This window comes from Takifugu flavidus, chromosome 19 (genome assembly GCF_003711565.1).
Source record: "Takifugu flavidus isolate HTHZ2018 chromosome 19, ASM371156v2, whole genome shotgun sequence".
Lineage (NCBI taxonomy): Eukaryota > Metazoa > Chordata > Actinopteri > Tetraodontiformes > Tetraodontidae > Takifugu > Takifugu flavidus.
In genome coordinates this window covers 3236243-3251716 of record NC_079538.1, presented here as the reverse complement: position 1 = coordinate 3251716, position 15474 = coordinate 3236243, and the positions used below count along the sequence as shown (strand labels likewise).

The 15474-nt window shown below is 44.2% G+C and overlaps 1 protein-coding gene, 3 long non-coding RNA genes and 1 pseudogene across 6 annotated transcripts; 2 read left to right on the top strand and 3 right to left on the bottom strand.

Annotated features, from left to right (window-relative positions):
• Positions 1-535: 535 nt before the first annotated feature.
• Positions 536-1635, bottom strand: LOC130516346 (uncharacterized). The gene is made up of 3 exons (XR_008947449.1): positions 1356-1635; positions 1182-1267; positions 536-814 (listed from the first exon to the last, which is right to left on the bottom strand). It is a non-coding gene; the product is annotated as an uncharacterized LOC130516346 (long non-coding RNA).
• Positions 1636-5093: 3458 nt separating this feature from the next.
• LOC130516340 (uncharacterized) lies at positions 5094-7537 on the top strand. 3 transcript variants are annotated; one of them, XR_008947436.1, is made up of 7 exons: positions 5094-5280; positions 5918-6049; positions 6117-6172; positions 6258-6314; positions 6428-6989; positions 7110-7196; positions 7498-7537. It is a non-coding gene; the product is annotated as an uncharacterized LOC130516340 (long non-coding RNA). The 3 variants fall into 3 exon arrangements; XR_008947438.1 differs by having other exon boundaries at positions 6258-6352; XR_008947437.1 differs by having other exon boundaries at positions 5207-5348.
• A 99-nt stretch (positions 7538-7636) lies between these two features.
• On the top strand, positions 7637-11063 carry LOC130516538 (zinc finger protein 512-like). Its single transcript, XM_057017648.1, has 9 exons — positions 7637-7858; positions 8024-8110; positions 8187-8285; positions 8352-8519; positions 9097-9294; positions 9363-9464; positions 10141-10203; positions 10376-10474; positions 10557-11063. Exons 1-9 carry the CDS (start codon positions 7637-7639, stop codon positions 11046-11048), a joined length of 1530 nt encoding a protein of 509 aa, XP_056873628.1. The 3' UTR covers positions 11049-11063.
• Positions 11050-11913, bottom strand: LOC130516537 (fatty acid-binding protein, brain-like; annotated as a pseudogene).
• A 1139-nt stretch (positions 11914-13052) lies between these two features.
• On the bottom strand, positions 13053-14346 carry LOC130516351 (uncharacterized). Its single transcript, XR_008947454.1, has 3 exons — positions 14316-14346; positions 13731-13796; positions 13053-13476 (listed from the first exon to the last, which is right to left on the bottom strand). It is a non-coding gene; the product is annotated as an uncharacterized LOC130516351 (long non-coding RNA).
• Between the last annotated feature and the right edge of the window lie 1128 nt (positions 14347-15474).

Genomic DNA, 15474 nt, shown 5'->3' with positions numbered 1-15474 from the left:
TGCTTCCCATGTGAATAGGGTGAAATATCAACATAGTTGCTGATGAAAACATTTAAGGTTTCGACAGATTTGAGTTCCTTTTTTTCCCTCCCCCCAGTTTATTATTGATGTATTGAGTTTTGTGATGAATGTGGACAGCAGCGGAGCTGTGAGGAACTACTGAGAACTGTATCATTCCCTCATTCTCAGTATGGGCTCATCTTCATCTCCTGACCTGAACCGTCACGATGAAGCGCAGCTTCTCCTTTTAATCAGTAACAACTTTCTAAGTGACTCAACTGTAGAATCACCACAGGTGCTCCAGCATCAGAGGGGATGTTTGAATATGTAGAGCTAAAACTAGAGGCCTTCAGCCACCCAGAGGAAGGAGATTCTGCAGATAAGAGATTAAAGTGGCCCGGAAAGACCCGACCTACGTATCTGGAGTTCAGTGGAAGTGAACTATTGTGAGGAGATCCAGCAACACGTTTAACGGAGGAGCACAGGACAATAAAACTTGGTCATCAGGGACCCAAGAAGACAGACAAAGGCCACGTCGGTGATCTACAGTTTATTTACAAAATATTTACACAGTGCACGTGCCATCAATGGTGACGCCAGTGAACAAAGTGCCAAGCCAAACCCAAGGAAGTGCTCCTCGGAACGGTGGCGACCTAAAACAAAAGGAACACAGTCAATCGCAGGAACGCTAATAATCAAAGCTCAGTTTTCCACGAGTACTGGCTGGTGCCGGCTGCTTAAGAGGCCTGCCAAAAGACCAGATTAGCTGCAGGTGTGGAGGCAGCCAGCACAACAGATGAGTCCCCCACGACCCCTAGTGGACAAACAGAGCACAAAAACAGATCAGACACAGGATCATAACAGAACAGTTATCACAGTCATGAGGAAGAGTTCAGCCAGTCCCATAAACAGCACGATGGAGTCCAGGGCAGAAGCTGAAGGAACTGCTCAGTAAAAGAGACCTCAGTGAAGAAGAAAATCACAAAAACAAGAAGCTTGATGTGTTGTTAGCAACTGCAGCCATGATAAGATCAGCAAAACCGCAGAGACACATTTAAAAAGGAAACACTGAACAACCTTTAAGTTCTGCTGAGTATCAGATGAGCTGGTTCCTGCAGAGGGTGTTGAAAAGTCACTTTCAATAACTTAGTTATTAACATGAGGCACGAGAAGATTCTCACCTGATCACCAGCTGATGAAGAACAGGAGTGAAACTGACGCACAGTTCTGGAGCAGGAACCTTCTGTGGCGAACTGCAGACATGAATCTAGAACCCAAAAGCAGATACACACTACTGGCTTGAGTTGGAGCAAGGTTACATTTACGGTACTGTCAAAGATTTTGGAAAAAAATACCAAGAGGCGCAGGCGGCAGAAGAAACACGATGGAAGAGGAGCAGGCTGGGCGGCATGAACAGACAATGAGGACGATTAGATTAGCACAGGAACCATGAAACAAACGAGAATCAAACTTCTGGGAGCCAGGCTAGACAGTTGTGAGACAGTTGTGGCTCCAGTTTTAATGACGGTTTGTGTGCAGCATTTTCCCTTTAATCTACACACATTTAAGGGAAGCTGTGATCTGTTTAGCTAACTGTTAAACAAGTACTAATGAAGTAATCACAACAGAATCAGAATCAGAAGAATCAGAAGAAGGTTTATTGCCATTGTACATGTAATACACAGTATTACACAAACTAGGAATTTTCGTGGGTGCCGCTGCGACATTCAACATAACATTAGACATCAACACCACACTAGAATAAGATAAATAAAATAAAATAAGACTTATATCAGTATTTACATAAATAGTGAGTGGTGAGAAATAGTGCAGGTCCATGAGGAGTAGTGTATTGTTCGTGAGTCCGGCTGGCTGCTGTACATGGTGCTTAAGTGATAAGTCACTTGGTGTTCAGCAGCCTGATGGCAGAGGGGAAGAAGCTGTTAGTGTAGCGGGAGGTTCTGGTCCGAATGGACCGTAGTCTCCTGCCTGAGGGAGGGGGGAAAACAGTCCGTGACCAGGGTGGGAAGGTCGCCGTGATCCGACCTGCACACCTCCGGGTCCTGGAGATATACAGGTCCTGGATGGATGGGAGCCTGCAGCCGATCACCTTCTCGGCAGCGCGCACGACGCGCTGCAGCCTCAGTCTGTCCCTGACGGTGGCACCAGCAACCACACGGTGATGGAGGAGGTGAGGATGGACTCGATGATGGCCGTATAAAACTGCGCCAACATCCTGGGAGGCAGATTGAGCTTCCTCAGCTTCCGTAGGAAGAACATCCTTTGCTGGGCCTTCTTGATGAGGGAGCTGATGGTTGGCTCCCACTTAAGGTCCCGGGTGATGGTGGTGCCCAGGAAGCGGAAGGAGTCCGTGATGGTGACGGGGGAGTCCATAAGGGCAAGGGGGGGCAAGGGGCTGTAACTTTCCTGAAGTCCACAATCATCTCCACTGTCTCTGAGCGTTCAGCTGCAGGTTGTTGTGTCCGCACCAGGACACCAGTCGAGCCACCTCCCTCCTGTAGGCAGTCTCGTCTCCATTGGAGATGAGCCCGATGAGGGTGGTGTCATCCGCAAACTTGATCAGTTTGACAGACTGGTGGCTTGAGGTGCAGCAGTTTGTGTACAGGGAGAAGAGGAGGGGGGAAAGTACACAGCCCTGGGGTGATCCGGTGCTGATGGTGACGGAGTCGGAGACAGTCTTCCCCAGCCGCACATACTGCCTCAACAACAAAAAATACAGCTATAATAGTAACTAAAATCACAAATTTCATCCTCTGTTGAATGGCAACCCTAAAATGAAGTGGAAAAATAGCTAAATTAGAGTTGTTTGATGCAGTACATGGATTAAAGACTGTCAACATCCACAGAAATGCTGTTGTTTCAATATTTACATCCAGAGTGACTGAATTTATCTGAGTAAGGAGTTCATGGCTTACCATAAAGAGTGATGTCCAGAAAGCAGGCAGGAGTACGGAGGACAAAGATTAGTGTGAAACAGAAGCATTTAAGAGGAGACAGTGGCAGGAAATGTGCCATCTTTACCTTATTAACATAACCCTGGTAAGATGTGGCGATGAGCTTGATGATCTCCATGTAAGCCGCTTTATTGTGTTGCTGCTGAGGAGTTTGCCCTCGTTGAAAGACAGTCCACGGTGAGCAGAGGTCTGGGAGGCGGTTGCACACCTGCCTCTTGCTGTCAGCTTCAACAGAATCAGGGTCAAAGGTGTGATGCAGCACCACCAGGATTGTCGGTTTCAAGGCTGGAAGGAAGAAGGAGTTGCAGACGGTCAGGTTTTATTCTGTTCGCAGTCAAGAAAACACACAATGTTCCAAATTGTTGGTTGAAAATCATACAAATAAGAGGAGCAGGACACAAAGAAGGGTTACCTGGAACAGTCTCCAAGGCTACAGAGATGTCAGTCCTAATGTGTGACCTCACAGGACAGAAAACCACAATGTAATCACTTTCTTCTGGAGAGAAAACCTCACTCTGGTTCAGCTGTTTCAGGAGGTCCACAATGTGAAGATGAGCCCCACCAGTGCAGCCCGCCAGGTGGACATAAAACTTTTTCCAAGTCACTAAAAACAGAGAAGGCCTTTTGGCTGGATGTGAGATGCAGCGAGGCTTTGGAAAACACAGATTTTTGCTCATTTTGTTGATTATTTTCTTCAAGAATACACACCCATCCTAAATGTCACCCACGCCCCCCCTGTGTCTGCTTCAAACTAAAATGTCAGTTTAGTTTTGACAGGAAAATGATTTTATTGAGGAGGTTCAGTTTTCATTGTCATTCGTGTTCTAAAAGCTGATTTATAATATTACAAACATAAAACATTGCATTTATCTTCAGGTGTAATGGAGCTTTATTTTATTCTGTGTATACTTAAAGCATCACAGCTGGTATGTTGTGGGTTTATGAAATGATTTGTGCGCTCACCAGTGGTGTGGTCCATCTGTTTACAGACAAAAAAAAGATGGAGGCAAATTTAATTAAATGAAGAGATAACATGAACATCAGCCCTAGAACATGGAGTCCCACCCACAACACAGCGGAAACATCCCAAACTAAACAGAAAAACGGGAACGTTTACAGCCTCACACCAACAAGGGTTTCACGTCTTTATTCATCATTTTACTTACGTTCCTGGATGATAATGTCCTTGAAGTCCTCCTGGCTGATCTGCCACACACTTACCAGAGAAAACAGAGCTCCTTCCTGGATGTGACTGGCCTTTACTTTCCTGTTGATGACATTACAGAGTAAGTGCAATGATGATAAACATGAACACAGATGGAGGATGACAGCATAAAATTCAACAAAATTTGTGTTTTAAAACTGCCAAGCGATAGACTGTAGAGAAAATAATCTTTCATAAAAAAAAACCTTCTTTTATTAAATCTAAAAACCACTCACGTTGATTTTTGGCCCAAGATTACAGGTAAATTCGTAGAAATTAAACATGAAAAACGTGTTCAATAGTGCTGAAATCTGGCCAAAGTTGGATCACTTTAATGAAAATGTTGACCTGCCCGCTGATGCTGTCGACCTCTCACCGGAAGACTGCTCGCGGGAGGACACGCCCACCTGCTGGCTGCTGCTGCCTTCAACGTCTGCTCGTATTCCTGACCACTAAATATAATCTTTGCTCTTTTTCTAATGCGACCAAGCCCAAATTACACACGAGGAGAGACGACGTGTGCTTTATTTGCATCATGAAACATTTCAACACTGCGTCGCATTATTGTGACGTTGCATTATTACGTCGCTTTGGCAGCTACTGACTGATAAACAAGTCTAGCTGCAAAGGGCCCAACCAACGGAAAATGGCAGCTTACATTTCAGGATATTCTAAGTTCACTTTTTAAGAGGTTTCAATTTCCACCCACAGATGAATATATATCCCTCCATGCACAGATAACCTTACAAAAAATTACGTATTCCTACCAGTACTCCCTCCATTTCTTGCGCCTCACACTTGTTGAAACCACGTCGGTCATGGAAGAGTAGCCGAATTAACGACAGACCGTTAAGGCAACAGCAGATGCAGCAGGGAGAGTGTTGTATTCTGCTGCACATCAGCCAGAAGCAGCGTGGAGATTCGTCTCCCTCCTATCGACACGAACTTGAACGCCGGAGTGTTCCTAACAGCCGCCCCGGGCCTTCCTGGACGTTAGCCTCTCCTAGGGGGTTTCGCTGCCGGAAGGGAAGGCGACAGAGGAGGCCAGACTGAACGACATGGAGGCAGTGGGTGCTTCCAGGGGGAGTGAGCTGTAGGACGGTAGGCTTCGTCGGTCACCACTGTATTTCTCCAACCGCCAGGAAACAATGGAAACCAGGGAGCAGCAGGTTAACTAGCCAACACCAGATTTTGTTAAACTGCAGTGTCCGACTCGTTTTTATGTCTGACGTCATAAAAAAAAATAAAAATTGTTCGCTTTCAATGATGGTGGATTCAAGTGTGTGCGCTCCAGCTCGGGAATAACAGTTTTAATGGGGATACTGCAAAAACGAGTACTTCTCTTTGACTGTTCTATCCTCATCTTGTGTATTCTGTGATTTCCCCACGGATAGATTTGCAGTTAAACGTCCTGCGTGATGGTAATATTTCACACAGTTTTTCAGGAACCAATCTCTGTGCAGAAGTTATAAAGAAATAACATTGATTCTAAACAGGAACAAAAGTTGAAAATATACATACATACAGCAGTTCACTTGTGTTTGTTGAAAGTTACTCATGTGGAAATTGTAGATTTTTTGCCCCGTTGTGACAGGAAAACTAAAAATAACGAGTATGAGACAAATCAAGGGTTGCATGTGTTTATTTATTTTATTTCTGTCAGCTGGTCAGCAGAAGAGCACATCTGTTGCAGCAGAAGAGGTCACGTATGTCGATGTTTTCTGTCCTGTTTTTACAGCCATAGCTTCCACATGGTGTTTGTGCACCTGGAATGGACCCTTCTCACAGCGGGGAGGATATGTCACCATTATATGTGCTCAGAAAGAAGAATGTGTCAAGTCACAATCTAAAAGTGGTGAACCGTGTCCAGGTAATCAAACCGTTAGTTTTCATACATGTATTTTTTCCCTTTTACGTCAATTTAGTTTCTCCTGCAGCTTCTAAACGGATGCCACAGAGAACCTGTGAACTGAATTCAGTTGGATTAGTCAAAGTAAGGATGAACTCGTTCACTGAATATGCTGTTTTGCTGTTGTGAAACTGGCCGGTTAGAGGCATCATCTATTTCTGTCCTGCAGAATGATGAGCCTCAACCACGAGCCTCTAAAGATGAAAAGACCTTACGGCAAAAAAAGGTAAGAAACACCTGATGAGCCGCAGATAGACTGTTCAGGTGAGAAACTTCAAGAAGTCACCTCATAACTTTGAAACAATAATAAAAATAATGGATACATTTTCTCTGAAACAGGTTCAACGATCTTGCCACAGAAGCAGTAGATCACCCCACCAGCAGCTGCTCGGTGAAGTCATCAGGAGGACTTTCTAATGGGACTGACCCTGGGTCAATGGCTCCACCTACTCCGCGGCTCTCTCCAAGACTGAGGGCAAAAAATGTGTGGACTCAGGGTCCAGAGACAAGCAAAAGCAGCACCTGCCTCAGGGTAAGAACTGTAACATCAGGAAGGACAGGAGGAACCCCGTGGCCACAGGTGGAGATCAAACCCAGGACCAGATGTGGAACTCCGGCAGGGACCGGGTAGGTCACTTCCCTCCAGACCAGACATGGATTCCTGGCAGGAGCCAAGAACAAGACGGAGTGGAAACAGTATGGGTGGTGTGTCAGGAACAAGGTCCTGTGGAGGACTGGGTATCTGATGGAGACGAAGGCCACAATCAGGCTTGGGGTGCAGACAGAGATCCAGCAGGGGGTCAGGGCTCCTCGGGGACAGAGCAGGTCTGGGGATCCGGTCAAAACCAGGACCAAACCTGGAGTGAGACCAGCAGAGACCGAGAGCACATATGGAGACCTGGTGGGCTCTTATCAATCACGCATTTCATATTGAAAGACTTCTAGATTAATAAATAGTTTTCAAACTGTATTTTGGTCCAACGCTCATTGAGTGACCTCATTCTCTGTTTGTTCTGTGTAGAGTTGAACATGAAGAAAGTCCAGAGAGGATCTGTGGAGCAGAGCCCCCCTCCTGACTCCTCTTGGCCTCCAGGGGTCAGACAACCTCGTAAGTAAAACCCCTCACTGTTTTGTCCTGATTGCTTTGGTGGTCATCAACCATCCCACATCATTAGTAGACATGTCATGTGCCTCAAAAACACAGAAAACACCTGGATGGCTTTCATCACATCACACACACACACATACACAAACACATGAAAAGAGTCTCACATGTGTGTCATGTGAAAGCCATCCAAGAATATAAATGTGTTGCTGGACAATAAAGTTGACCTGAGCAAAAAAATAAAAAATCTGAATTTACCAGTGTTATTTCTTTTTCTTCCTCGCCACATGCTTTTATTTTTTAGATTAAATGACAGGAACTGGATCGGTATGTTATTTCAGGTTGCATGGAGCCGGTGTTTGTGAAGGGTCCACGCTGCATCGGAGCGATGAGCAGAAACCCCCCGTCAGCTCCATCAAAAAGGATCCTCCTACCTACCCTGCATGGTGGAGAGAGGGAACACGTGTTACGACTTCACGAATTCCAAAAATTACCCAACATTGTCGCTCAAAAAACAACTTTCTTCTTTTGCTTTTCCAGGAAGTGAGGAGGAGCGCTGGCAAATCCAGATTGTGGCCAAAGGCAGAGTCAGTTGTCCAAAGTGTAAAAGTGTGAGCAGGAAGACGGTTGAAGGTCTGAAGAAGCACATGGAGAACTGCAGACAGGTGAGCCCTGAGCAGCCAAACACTACAGAGAATCAGAGCTTGAGCCGCTAACACAAACATCAGCCCACATTTATTCAAATAAGGCCTTTTTAGGGAGGCCTTTTAAAGAATTGGTGATTTAATTAGTGGTGATTAAGTTTGTCTTTTATTTAACCTGATGTGCAGCAACCTTTTACCTGCCAGCACTGTGGGAAGCAGCTGAAGTCGTCCACAGGGATGAAGTATCACATCATGGCCGACCACAGCCACCTGGTAACGACCGTCAGACCTCCAGACCTCTTCTATTTCACTCTTTCTCTCCTAATAGTTTCATTAAAACTGGTTTTAGCCCTTGTCAAATGACGCCAAGGACCTGGACGATCGTGTGATCAAAGAGAAACTACGCAAAATCCTGAAGAGACTCGGAAAGTTAAAATGCTCCAAAGAGGTAAACTAGCTGTTTGTGGTGAGATGCATCAGGATGAGGAGCTCCAACCTTCAACTTTTCTGTCAGGGCTGCAACGCGGCATTCAGCAGCATCATGGGATACGTGTACCACATGAGGAAGTGTGGGAAGCAGGAGTCTGAGCTGGAGAAGCTGCTGCTCAACTGCTCCCACTGTGGGAAACCCTACAAGTCCAAAGCGGGTCTGGAGTATCACCTGAGATCGGAGCACGCTCCTGTGAGTCACAGCACCCAACGCCACTTGTGCTCTCAGGCACATGCAAATAGCTTCAAGACCAGGTCAGCGACGTCACAATGGGATTTTCACCTTCAGTTACAAAGATGACTACTTATGAGCTAGTCTTGATGAGCAGTTAGTGATTCCTGTAAACAGAATAATAATAAGTCAGCGCTCTGCAGGACTCTGCTTATTTCCAAATATATGTAATCCAAATAAATTCTGTAGGAGGTATGGCAGGAGGTATGAGGACTGAAGGTCCAAGAAGTGCATGAAAGATAAGTAATATATAGTGTGAGAATTCCAATTTAAATGACATCAACTCGGGTTTCTGTCATTACTTGCACCACTTCTACCACCATTTACAATTAAAACAGCAATAGAAGTGGTGTTATAAATGGTAATTGCCGTAAAATGATAGTGAAATAAGTGATGCCAGTAACCAAATATCCTTTTATATGATAGTATTTACCTAATCAACACAACATTAAAAAAAACAGTGAATATAAAGTAACAAATGAGAATGATATAATAATGTATGGATGCTATTTTCTCCTTCCACCCAACACCTTCACAGATGCCGCTGAAGAGCGATGAAGATGAGGCCCAGAATGCTCAGAGTGAGGCCAAACCGGAGAGGACGGCCAGTGGTCGGGTGCAGCGAGCCTCGGCCCAGGTGGCCAACTTTCACCTGGCTGAGATCGCCAACAATGAGCTGCCCAAAGACTGGCCCAAGAGGAAGTTTCAGTCGGACCTGGTGCCTGATGATAAAAAGGTGAGGACATCTGGAAGGACAGACGCGGGACATTCTGTTGTGCTCGTTCACGTTTTTATGTCTCCTAGTTGAAGTACGCCCGGCCGGGCCTGCCCGCCTTCAGCCAAGATGTGCTGAGGAAGTGGAAGAATGAGGTGAAGCTGCGGAGGAAGGTCAAATGTCCCAACCAGGTAGAAGATGCTTCATCTTAAACTCAAAAGGGCCATAAAAATATATAAATGCATTAATGGAAGAACAGTGACAGAAAATTACAGCTGCTGACCCACTTCAGGGGTTTAGGAAGTGGGAAAGAGAGGGAGCAGGTATTCACTGAAGTCCCCCTGAGCTGCCTGCAGGCTCCAGTCTGGCCTGGGAGCTCTGCTGTACAGAAATGTGCACAGTACATCCACCTTTATCCACCTTTCATTTATCTCTGATGTGAATGAAGAACACTTGAATTGCTGGGTCCCGTGTCTGAATTGTGATTAATCAGATTGATCCACAGACACCCTCAAAATAATCTGCCTAAAACGTTCTATTATAATCTGGCAGTCTAAAAACAGTCATTGTTAGGAAGAAACACATGTTTTCATGATGACATCGCACAAAATCTCTGGAGGGTTCTTTTTACTGGACTTGATAAGTCTGCCAACATGAGCTGGACCACAGACCGATGCAGAGAATCAACAGTGATCAGTTATTGATCACATGTTCCCAACATTTGACAGTGGAACTGCAGATTAATGTGTGCCGTTATGGAACAAAAAGACCTATTTATGGTCAGTTTATAATCTTCTGGATATTCTAAAAATGTCTTCTTTTGGGGTTATTTCCTTCTGTAACTGAAGCTGCTGGTAACTGTTGCAGGGTTGTTGCTCCACCTACACCAGTGTGTCGGGGCTGAAGGCTCATCTGGGACTGTGTACGAAGGTACGTCGGCATCTTTCTTTAACTCTGAAAAACATCCCTGAGTGACCCTGGTCTGTGGACAGAAGCAGGAACTGCCTGGTGTAGATCTGGGACGCTTGAAGATTGTTCACACGTCTGATGAATCATTTTTTGTGGCTGACATTCCGAGTGATGGTATTTCCTGTGATCTCAGGGTGAATTTGAGGCAGGAAAGTACAGGTGTCTGATCTGCAATAAAGAGTTCAACTCTGAAAGTGGAGTCAAATACCACATCAACTCTATCCACTCGGAGGTATCGGATGTTCTGCTCTGCTCGCCGTCCTGTGATGCACGGCAGGTTTTTCTCCTAACATTTGCATTTCTGCCCTATGCAGGACTGGTTTGTGACGAACAAAAAAGCCTTCAAGAAGTTTGAGAAGTTCCTTAAGAACCAGTCCAGGGATTTTGTGCATAATGTGGCCAAGCAGGGGTTGGACCGGTACCACCACAGTCACCTTCAGCATCACCACTGTCCACCACTGAGACAACTTCCTGCACAATCTTCATCAACATTTTGTGTTTACTTCAGGAATAGGAATGTTGAAAGTTTTTGGGATCTTATTCCAGGCAACACTTACACATTTACATACCATTTTGGAAACCCATCCCCTTTCACTTCTGCTTTAACAACTTTGAATCTTCATGTTACATTTAGTTCCATCACATTCACACTTAAGTTGCTACCTGGGAGTCCCTCCAGGGCCTCGTCAATGTCTGTTTTGATTTGGGATTTGACTGGACATGTGGGAATGTGTATTTCTACATGTGTGTTGATTTTGCTGCTGCCCAGAAATCACACAGAAAAAAAATATAAAGTAGACCATTAAATTATAGCTCAGTAAGTGTTCTTGTTTTACAGTGTAATCCCTCATATTGAACAACACTAAAAACAAAGTAGTTGGGCCTACGTTCCATGATGCTATACTTTTAGATGTTATTTATGTCATAGTTCACTTTAGACAGAAACGTACCATGACCATCTTGCCGTCCTTGATCTCTCTGACGAACGTGGTCTCTTTGCCGTCCCACTTTTGGACGTGGACCAACTTGTCTCCCTCCAGAGACACTGTAGACTGAGAGACACAACACATGGTGACCGTACTGAAAAGTGTGGCCAATTAATCTTGATTACTCCAGAATATGCCGATCTGAGATGATTGAAAGTGTTTGTTCTTACTTTTACAGTTCCTGTCGTCGGCGGTGGTTTCATCAAACTCCTCCCCCAGCTTGAAGGAGATCTCTGTGTTTTTGAAGGTGCTCTGGGTGCGAACCACCACCTTATCTATCGCCCTCCAGGCTGATGATGACGGTCGGTTTGGTCACGTTCCCGACCTGTCGGGTGGCGAAGCCCACGCCTGGGACATGACATATGAAGCACATTTCAACACTGAGATCAAAGAAAAAGAGCAAAGCAAACGGTAGAAGCACATTACTGACCGAGGGCTTTCATGTAATCATCAAAGTTCTCGCTCTCCACTCCACCAGTTTCCAGGTTGCACAGAAGGCGTCGACCATGGTGATGGTTTTTCAGAGACCAAGTATTCTGAAGAGCCCAGTGAGTGAGCTGTGGTCGTTCAAGTTTCCCCCCAGTGTGTTATTATTCCGCGCCTTATTATTATGCATGCAGGTGGGCAGGGCCACGGGTCCCATTGGCTCAGGAGATTTTTGCTCTGTTCCTTATTGGACGGTTAAATTGGGTCATGGTCCTACTGACCCGTAGAGAGGTGGGGCAAAGCTAAATTAGCTCATTTGTATGCGTGATGATGTAATTACTCTAATTCCTGCAGCCAGCTCAGGTTGATGTGGTGCTAAAAAGGAGAAATTCTCCATTTTAAAGATGACCCCAAAAAAATCCAACTACAACAATGAAAAGCATGTTATAATGATGCTACCGGCAGAAGAGTAGTCTTCAAATCCCCATGAATCATTTCCTCATGTCCCGGCCCCCCCTCTCCAGTTAGCCCGGTGCCACCCGATCGGAATGTGTCCTGTTGGGGGTCGTCGGTGAAGCAGAATCACTTTGTTTGACAGCTCTTTGTCCCGAGTTGCATTACTGACCCCACCACCACCACCACCACTGCAATTACTTCATGCTTCACATGCACGGTAACGACTGTCCTTAAGTGTGTGTGTGAGAGTGTGTGCATGTGTAAGTTCCACAAAGTCAGTGTTTATGGAGGTACGCACAGACACAGATGAGTGATTGTGACTCTTGATTGGGCAGTTTATGGTCGTTCATTTAAGTTGGACTCAGGGAGGTTTTTTGATAAACTGTCATGAGCATTAAGCTTGGAGCTGATGTTGTGTTTTAAAGGTTGACCTGTTTTTTTTGTGGAGCAGCTTCTGACACACTGGGATTGTCAGTATTTCCAAAAGTCTCCTTCCGGTTAGTTTTTTAATTCTATTTGTAATGCATCATAAAAGTAATTTTAAAATACCACTGACCGAGCTGCCAAATTCAAAATCCTGTTTTGATTTAGTTTTGAGGAAATATACTTCAAATCTGCACCTCTTCTCATTTTCTTTTTAGCACCTTTGTTTCTTGAAGGATCTCCTGTTGATTCACTTCTTTTGAACAACTTCATTTCCTCTGCACTTCATCTGAGAACAGGGCATGCAGACATTAATCATACCTGTAGGCTGGAGCTCTACTCAGCAACAACAGCTGCTGTCTGCAAACCTGCATCGGTGAAGGAGCTCTAGTGCCCCCTGCTGGTCAGTGGCAGAAGTGCCTCCTAATTTTGGGTTGAATTAAAACGTCCCCGATATTAATAACACCAATTGTACAAATAATACTTTAAAGTCTTCACCACTGAGTTGACTCCAAGAAACATTGTTTGAAATAGCTTTTAATTTCATACTTACAGTAAACACACTTTGTTATTTAATGCTACAAAACCAAAGCTGTCATTGAAAAGAACAAGAAAAAAGGAAGAGAATGAAAAAGGTAATTAAAACGATTAAAAATGAATGAAATTCAATTAAATATGCAGCCTCCTATTTGCTCATCAACCAAAATATGCTTCTAAATGAAACATATTTGGACTACATTTACTTATTTAACAGGTAATACAATATAGGACTAAAACATTTCTTAACAAAAAACCTCTGCACATACAAGAACAAATAAAACAAAAACAGACAAACAAATAAAAAAGTTCTTGGCTGCTATTATTTGAGCTGTGATGGTTGTGTTGGTGCTGACATTCTCACAGTGCTGTAGGTCACATTGTGATCACCTTCATCACCAAAATCCTGAAGGAAAAAAAACGAAACAGAATTGACAACCAAACAAACTGATTCCTTTTTGTTTGAACTCCTTTGATGGATGATGTTGACTTCAAATCCATCATGGACAAATGTGAAAATAATGAAGGTGGGTCAAAAATCAAAAAATAACCCTAAATCTTTTACAAATGTATTCAGTTATGTACCAAACCAAGGCTGAACATATTTTAGCATCTGTGAAAGCTTCTGTGAAGGCAAACAAGGACCCGTTATCGTTGTACCTGGGCTCCACCGTTGGTGCTCTTGTAGCTGATGGAGGCGTAACAAATGTTCTCCTCATTTTTGACCTAAAGAGACGAAAATGTGCGACTCAGTTCTACATTAAGAAGTTTCAATGTTCGCACTTCCTCCTAAGGGGTCACACTTTATCTCTCATTTTCTACACTTTGACAGACTTTTTTTCAACTTCTCTTTCTTTGAGAATGTATTTGGGTCAAAAAAGCTTCCCCAAGAGATCTTTTGTGGTTCAGAGTTTGGCTGCTCTTCCTTTTATTTCTGACAAGTTTTTAAAATATTTTTCAAAATGTTTCTGTGCATACAAAAGTCTGTCCGAACCTTTTTAATGTGTTATTGTGCTATGGAGGAAAAAAGCATCTTCCTCAACTCTTTCTGGACTCAAGTGCCCAAACCAAATCAACCCAGGCGACAGTGGAACAACAGCATTAAGAGAGGACAGAGATGAGGTTTATGCTCTTGGTGCTGGTTGGGTTCTTAGTGGAACACTTTAGATAAAACCGGGGAATCATAATGACGCCAAGGCACATTAGAAAACATCAGAATGTTGCTTTTACAGGGTAAAATCCCACCTCGTTGTCGTTCCTGCGGTTTTCATCACCACCTGACACAATAAAAATAGAACAATGATTATTGTGGACTTGCACATCATTTTACACTGACATTTCATTAACATCATGAAACTTACCAGTGCCTTTTCTCCTTTTATATATGAAAACTGTGAGGCAACCGATGGTGAGGACAACTGAAGCGGCTGCTGCAATGAGGTTCAGCCACCACGGATCTGGAAGATAATGGAGATATTTGGTTCTCATTCATACAACATAATAATTAAGGAATCTGGATCTTATCCCCCAAACTGGTTACTATGTAGAAAAAGGACTAATGGACTTTAAGGTTATTAAAGGATTTTCCATTATAAATGTGCATGACTCCCTCTTTAGGCTGTAACCTGCCTATAATCATTATATGAGGAAGACCTCTTCATCATCAGGACAGGACTTTAGACGACTGCATTGGTTTAACTGGGAGAAATGGGACAGCCCATAACAGTCGATGATCTCATCGAATTCAGGTGATTCAAGTGAAATCACCACAAACCAACATGTTGTTTTTCCTGTCGTGTTTCACCTCTTTATTTTAGCTTGTTCCTCTGGTTGTTCCTGTAGTAATAATCCACAACAAACCTTTTAAAATCAGCTTGGATCAGAAAAATTTCACTGACAATTTAGTTCTAAGAAAAGTTTGTGTTATGGTTGATCATGTCTTTGTCGTAACAATGAATCTTACAGCGCTGCAAAGTTTTTTATCCAAACAGCTGCAGGACGTCCAAGCAGGACGTTCCAATCAGGACGTCCACCCTACAGGGGTTGAGTGGAGCCGAGGTTACTGATCCATCCTCTCCTGAACTGCTCAGTGAGCCTGACCATCATCAAGGCAACGCTCAGTCAGATACCGTGGAGATGTAGGATGATCACTGGTCCATCCACCCATCCATCCTCGTCCATCCACCCATCCATCCATCCATCCATCCATCATCCACCCCACCAGTGTAGCAGCATCATGGTCTCAGGTGCTGGGACCAGTCAAGAACAATAGCAGCTGTTTGGGTTTTATTGAGCACGTAGCTCCTCATCTGCTGCTCATGCCACAAATGCAGCTTCCTTATTAATGCGGCGCCGTTTTAAAGGGAAATAAAAAAGGCTTTTAAGATTTACTGCCAGGGAGAAT